Source organism: Choristoneura fumiferana, chromosome 14 (assembly GCF_025370935.1).
Source record: "Choristoneura fumiferana chromosome 14, NRCan_CFum_1, whole genome shotgun sequence".
Classification (NCBI taxonomy): domain Eukaryota; kingdom Metazoa; phylum Arthropoda; class Insecta; order Lepidoptera; family Tortricidae; genus Choristoneura; species Choristoneura fumiferana.
Genome location: NC_133485.1, coordinates 18,145,453 through 18,152,976, shown reverse-complemented (window position 1 = coordinate 18,152,976; position 7,524 = coordinate 18,145,453). Strand labels below are relative to the sequence as shown.

The 7,524-nt window shown below is 38.9% G+C and overlaps 1 protein-coding gene across 3 annotated transcripts in view; it reads right to left on the bottom strand.

Annotated features, from left to right (window-relative positions):
• Positions 1–72: 72 nt before the first annotated feature.
• LOC141435341 (nose resistant to fluoxetine protein 6-like) overlaps positions 73–7,524 on the bottom strand; it is a 33,898-nt gene continuing 26,446 nt past the window's right edge. For all 3 annotated transcript variants that reach the window (XM_074098050.1, XM_074098049.1, XM_074098051.1), the window contains 5 exons: positions 5,421–5,571; positions 3,353–3,539; positions 2,551–2,693; positions 2,065–2,157; positions 73–460 (listed from right to left, as the gene is read on the bottom strand). In XM_074098050.1, coding sequence (XP_073954151.1) covers positions 341–460; positions 2,065–2,157; positions 2,551–2,693; positions 3,353–3,539; positions 5,421–5,571 — 694 coding nt within the window. In that variant the 3' untranslated portion in view covers positions 73–340. The remainder of the gene's footprint in view (positions 461–2,064; positions 2,158–2,550; positions 2,694–3,352; positions 3,540–5,420; positions 5,572–7,524) is intronic.

The following is a 7,524-nucleotide window of genomic DNA, read 5'->3' as shown; positions in this document are numbered from 1 at the left end:
TTTGACTTTGACCTTTGACCTTTGACTGCTGTATGGCTGATGATGATGACGATATATAGATTATAGGGAAAATCTATAAGAAATATGTAGTTTAACTGTGGGGGCACAATTAAATAAAAACGTAATTAAATGATATTGTAACGGATAACTCACGTCTTAAACCGAGTTTAGCTGGACATGTTTAATATGAGCGAGTCTCACGGTAGTTTCATGTACAAAAAACGTAATTATTCAAAATATAACCCTTTTTCAGGCGAGAGCGACACGCGTTTGTCGGGTTATTTTTTGGTGCAGTAGCTACTTTGAAAGATCATGGTTAAGGGTTATAACTTATTAGTTCCTAGCTTATAACTTCGATGGTTTTCTTGCTGCCGAGCACCACGATCTGGGTGGCTATGCTGACCGATTTGTTCGACTCCAGGTTGGATCCAGGTTTCTTGGAGTTAGGCATCAGGCAGACCTGAAAATCGAATGTTATCAATTATCATAGATACATTTTTAAACGAGCAATTCTTGTATTGAATTGTTAACAATTAATCAGTATCAGCAGCAGTTTTCAGGTGGTAGGACCTTGTGCAAGGTCCGCCCGGATTGCTGCCACCATCTTGCTCGCTAATCCTGCCGTGAAGCTGCAGTGCTTGCACTGTTGTGTTTCGGCGTGGAGAGTAAGACAGCCGGTGAAATTACTGACACTTGAGGTATCCCTCTTAGGCCTCTAGGTTGGCAACGCATCTGCAATACCCCTGGTGTTGCAGATGTTTATGGGCGATGGTGATCTCTTACCATCAGGAGACCCACTTGCTCGTTTTCCATCCAGTCGAATAAAAAAAAGAAGCTAATCGCGAACTCTACGGATCCGAAACACTATGCTACGCTCAAAAACACGTATAGCCGACGTTGGGAAAGAGACTGCTAAGCTGCAATGGAACTGGGCTGGACGCGTCTGTCGCATGCACCCCCAGAAGTGGGCTCACTCAGTCACTTGGTGGGCACCGGAGAACGGCCATCGACGGCGGGGTAGACCGAGAAGGAGATGGCGGGACGACTTGGACGCGTATGCAAGGGATTGGCCTGACATTGCGCTGAACCAGGTGTGGAGATCAAGAAGAGAAGCCTTTGCATAGCAGTGGGATACTATTCTAGGCTAGTTTAAAAAAACGTAAACTATTTTATCCGGAAGATGTATTGAAATCCCAGGATTTTACTAAGTAGGACCCATGGCCAATGGGTATTACCAAAAAATATCTTGGATTTCATTCAAGTTCGCATATTTAACACTCACGCCGAATTTCATGTCTCTAATCCTAGCGATTGAGATTCCAATATTTTATCCCGTAGGATTATCGAGGTAAATAGTAGCCTATGTGTTATAAGAAAGAAAGAAAATATATTTATGTAACGCCATAAAAACATAACAATGAACATGTTATGTTAACAGAACAACAACAACAAAACACAACAGCAAAACAGAACAAAAACAAAACATAAGTACCTAGATGATGCTAAATAGGTCCCCACTCAGCATTTAAAAAACCAAACCACATAACATACCAAAACTAAACTACATACCAAATTTCATCCGAATCCGTCCAGTAGTTAGGTATAGCTTGAAGGAGTAAAAAATGAACACACATTACTTTCGCATTTATAATAATTAGTGGGAGAAGTGTCTACGCTTATTAGGTATCTAGATAAACATAAACTTTGCTTAAAAAAAAAATCAAAAATCAAAATCATTCATTCAGTAAATAGGCCGCAATGGGCACTTTTACATGTCATTTTTTAAACTACCAGCGCTTTCGGAAAGACCATCATTGCCAAGAAGAATGCGCCGCAAGAAACTTGGCAGAAAGTCATTTTTTCAACATAAAATAATTACAAATAAAATACTTAAAAACTACAGTATACAATTAAAAAAAAAAAATACAAAATAATAATAATAATAATACAGGGATGTATGGGGTCCCTTAGTTACAAAACTAAACACTTACTATTAACTACTTACTTTGGATCAAGGTCAATTTTGGTTTCAATTGACTAGTTATATTTATTTAATATACGAACCTTCACTAGCTGAGTACAGGGGGCCTCTACTAACATCCACAAAGGAAATGCAAGTAGGAAGGACGATGTCAGGAGGCCGAGGTAGTTTACAACCTGTAGAAAGACACCAGATTAGCTAACAGTTTGGAGAAGCATTTATCTGGTCAAATCATTAATTCATCTTCATTTTCGTAGGTGTAGAATACGTAATGGTTAACTTGTAAAAGTGTCAGAGCAGAGGATCGTATCGTGGGGTCTGTCTGATCCTGGCCACACACATCTGAGTTTCGGAAATGTGCGAAATTCATTTGAAATTTTCCATGAGCTTTTCAGTTAAAAATAGCATCTCAAGGAAAGCACAAACTTGCAGCAGTTTAATGGTGTGTTCCAGGTCGGAAAGCCATCCTCTCGTTCTGCGAAGAAGTTTCTAGCATTGGGACGAATTACGTTGTGGTGATGTGAATAGTGAGTGCCACAGCGGAACTCCGATGTAGTTCTATTACTTACGATTTGATATAATGATGAGTGGACCAGTGAGGTGTGATTTACTAGAAGAGTACGTATGATGGTGATGTGGACCAGGAAGGCGCAGTAGGAGACACGTCCTGGTGCCGCCCAGCCTCGCCACTCCATTATGGGACGGTAAATCTCTGGAAGACGACGTACTTTTTAACACGCTTTTATTAGTTAGTTCTGTACACCTTCATAAAAACAATCCGGTTTATTTCACCAAAGATACATTAAGATCTATCAAAAATTTACTCTGGGTTACTTGATGAAATTCCTAAATCAAAGCCGCTAAGTTTAGAGACATGAAATGTGGAACAACTTAAGACGGAACTGAAGTGAAGCTAAGTTTACTCTGATAATTAATATACAAGGTGGGCCCTGTAACAGGAGCAAAAAACTAAACCACAGCTTCCACTCTTCATCTTGAGCTAATTTAGTTCTACAACTTTTGAAAACAACTTGTATTATGATTTTTATTATAGTTTAAAGTTTAATTGGACAAGCAATGTATTGCGAAATTCGTCATTTTGTTACACAGGCGATATCATTTAGGCTATTGGATGAAAATACCACCACCACCACCAAAATACCACTTTGAAAATACCATTTTATTTGTTTATAATAATCATAATGATGATTAATTATGAAATTACTTAATTTTTTAAAGTAGCAGAACTAAAGTAGCTCCATGTAAGTAGCAGAACCTGTGTTTTAATTTTTTGCTCCTGTTACAGGGCCCACCCGGTATAATAAGAAATGATAATAAAAACTCTGCTCATAATAAGAAATAGTTACTTACTCTCAATCTTGAAGATATTTCCCAGTAGAATCGTGATTATTATTAGACCAAATATGGCCTTGACAGCGCTCGAGTAGACCATACGGAAAGCCAGCGGTATCAGGATGCCGTCGATATAGAAGACGCTCGCTGATGTGACGAGTAGCAGCCCTAGGGGTAATGTGGCCCAGTAGAAATGACGGTATTTCTGTAATGTAAGGTTAATTAAGATTGGTTTTTGGAGTCTTTTTGTATTTTTTTTATGGTCTCTTTTTCTGGGATTTTTCTGTGCATCTATGTTTCAGTTTGCATTTTCGTTGTAAGCTAAATGTCCTAGTGTTTGAAAAGCAAATCAAAAGTCGTCGCCTCCACTGCTAATGATATATAAAATTAAAGATGGCAACTATTGGGGCAGTGTTCAGAACTTGGACGAACTAAAAGAATTTCTTTGCTCACCCGCGACCTTTATGATAGTTAAGTTTATGCAAAATATGCGTGTTCATACAGTTCCTCCACTTACACACTGTAAGAACACACACAAATCACACAAACCCATCTATCACCACCACCACACTACACTGACGCGTTTCGAACTCAACCAGAGCTCATCTTCAGAGCAACACAACCGTACACCATGCTACCAGATGTTAGACTAACAAACCACAACAACCGTTTTAATTTGTCACTGTAACTCCCCAAGTACCCACCTATATTTTTCCCTAAATAAAACAAAACTACCCACAAAATATTAATAATTTTTAATCGTGCTATAAATTTACCTTGCATTTTTATTTATTTACTGTCAAGGCGTGTTTTATTAAATGCCATTGCTGAAATAAGACCCATGCCGTAGCAAGGGAGATGATACTACATTTACCTGCTTAGCTGTTAGAAACTCAAACAAAATCTTGTATTGTTTACTGAATAAATGAAGATGATGATGATGATGATATCATAAGGTCGTGGGTAAGCTAATAAATTATTTTAATTCATTGATATGCACCTCCGCAAAGTAACGCCTGATTCAATAAATTATTCAGAACTTGGACGTCTCACTTCCTCCTTCTTCCTTCAAGATGCTTGCTTTTCTCGTTTTAGTTTTTTAAATTTTATGTGAGGTACTTTATAGGAGATGGGAGCGTGCAGTCAGGAAATCCATTATGGACGACTGGAAAAGGAAGACCCAGACAGTGCCTGATTCTCACCGGCTGCACGTCTCCAACACCCTGGTTGGAGTGGTTTCTTATCTACCCACAGAGTATAGCTTCAGTATCTTCTTGTCTATCCATATCCAGCCTTTCACGTGGAAAAGGAGCGAAGGATCGACGTGATTTGTTGTTTGTTGGTGTGATGCCAAAGCATAGAGATAGTTTATGGGCCGGAGAGTGACATAGGCTACTTTTTATACTAATATTATAAATGCGAAAGTGTGTGTGTTTGTATGTATGTTTGTCCGCCTTTCACGTCGAAACGGAGCGACGGATCGACGGGATTTTTGGCATAGAGATAGTTTATGGGCCAGAGAGTGACATAAGCTACTTTTTATCCCGAGAAAATGCACAGTTCCCGAGGGAACAGTGCACGATAACCGAATTCTACGCGGGCGAAGCCGCGGGCAAAAGCTAGTATACCTTATGATTGGTTTTTTGGAGTCTTTTTGTATTTTTTATTTCAACTCCAAATTTGTTACTTTTACGGGTATCCCGTGAAACCATATCGAAAATACAAACTGAGACATGGATGCACAGAAAAAGCAGAAAAAGAGACCAGCGCTGGGAATCGAACCCAGGTCCTCAGCAATACGTGCTGCGTGCGATAGCCCCTACACCACCGCTGGGCAGGAATCTAGACACGAATTTTTCCTATGCATACATATCTCAGGTTGCTTATTTCTACTACGCTACTTATGCAGCAGCACTAGCGCCATCTATGTTCCGCTCTCATCGAGAGACGTCATACTCTTTCGGAACCAACCGCTCACCCAGACAAGAGATGTCGCTACTAAGAAATCAAATTTATTAATAGCGCTGGTCTCTTTTTCTGGTTTTTCTGTGCATCCCTGTCTCAGTTTGTATTTTCGATAGTATACCTTATACTTTTCAATATCAATGTTTTTCTCCTGCTGACAGTAGATGTACATGGCCAGGCCGAGTCCGAGCGCGTAGCAGACGAGGTTGGTGTGTCCCCGCTTATACAGGTTGTTGAACGTCGGATCCTCGACGAACAAATGACGGATCACCCTGGAAAATAAAAACGACATTTAAAACCGGCCAAGAGCGCGTCGGACACGCCCGAAAGCCATTAGGAAAAAATGAAGTAATATTTTTCTAAGGATTACGTAGGTATTTTGTACGGAATATTCCAAGTTTAGATATATTTTATATACCTTAGGCTGCTATTTACTCAAACTACTAATAATTCTCAAGAAAACTTAACCGTTATAGTTTTCCTTTTGTTTTGATTTTCATATTTTTCCTCTCACCGGTTTAGATTTTAATAAAAATTTGCACTTTAAAGTTGAATATTTTGCAAACAAATCACTGAATCGAAAAATCGTTTTAGCAATCCAACGAAATAATCAATCGAATCAATTTTAAAAGACCTATCCAACGATACCCCACGCTACAAGGTTGGATAAGAAAAAAAAAACACCCCACTTTACATCTATGGGAGGTAATCTAAAAAAATTGTTTTTGTTTTTTTTATTGTACCATTTTGTCGGCATAGTTTACATTATATATTCGTGCAAAATTATACCTTTACTAGCATTGATAGATTGATATGATATTGACATGGTGAAACTATAAGGGTTCCGTTTTCGCCATTTTGGCTACGGAACTCTAAAAATAAACTTGCTGGCAACTACACAGTTCAGTGAAGTCTGGATTTGGGTAAGTGGCAGTGGGCAAGGCACAATGTTCGTAGAACTGTCGATCGGTTTAGCGGTAGCTTCTAGAATGGCGGCCGCGAACCGGAAGACGTAACGTTGGAAGATTCTCAACAATGTGAACCGACGATCGGGTTAGGGATCTGGAATCTATTGTGTGCTGGCAATGCAGGACTGATTATTGTGGAACGCTTTGATGGAGGCTTTTGTCTAGCATTGGCCATCTTTCAGCTGATGTTGAAGATGGCATACTTCCAAACTACATACCTACTATACTATACTATACTTCTTCTTTCTTCTTTTCGTTCTTTACTTTTTTTTTGAAGATTCCAAAAAACCAATCTTAATGTACTTAATTGCTTAATAACGATATCTCTTGTCCGGGTGAGCGGTTAGTTCCGATGGAGTGCCGAAAAGTTTCTCGATGAGGGCTACGGCATAGATGTCGCTAGTGTCGCTGCTTAAGTGGCTAAGTAAGAAACGATATGAGAACGTGATATGAGGTGCATAGGAGAAATTCGTGTCTGTATCGTTGTCCAGCGGTGGTGTAGCGGTATAGCACACGGCACGGAATGCCGAGGACCTGGGTTCGATTCCCAGCGCTGGTCTTATTTTTCTGGTTTTTCTGTGCATCTATATTCCACTTTGTATTTTCGATATAGGTTTTACGGGATAACCGTAAAAGTAACAAAAAAATTGAAATTTAAAAAAAAAATACAAAAAGATTCCAAAAAACCAATCTTAATGACATACTTGCTTGTTTGCACAGTGTCAATTGAGGTTGCTGAGCTCTTTGGGCGCAGAACCCTACCTACCTATTCCTATACCTATAAAAGTTTAAAGTTCTGCCCTTGGCCTGTATGTATATCTTAAAAGCGTGTCTATTTACTAAGGACCACCCAGAATACTTTAAAACACATGGCAGATGGTTCGGAGGAGAGCTTCGCACGCAATACAAAAATCTGTTGTATCAACCCCCTTACCACTCTGACATCTATAAGAGGAATGCCTGTAACATGTGTATCGTGCTGTAGGTATAATAAACTTCCTGACGAGTTGAAGATGTTGCATGGTAGATTATTTAAAGTAAAGATGACTGAATGGCTACATGATTACTGCTTCTATAATGTTAAGGACTTTTTGAATTTTAAATCATAATCTTTTTTTTTTTTAACAACTGCAGTAAGACTTTTATTTATTCACAACAAAAAATCATAATCATTGTAATTTTAAATTTGCATGTTGATTTTGTATACGGACTGAATACTGTTCCTGATGATATCTACTTGTAAGACCTTATGCAAAC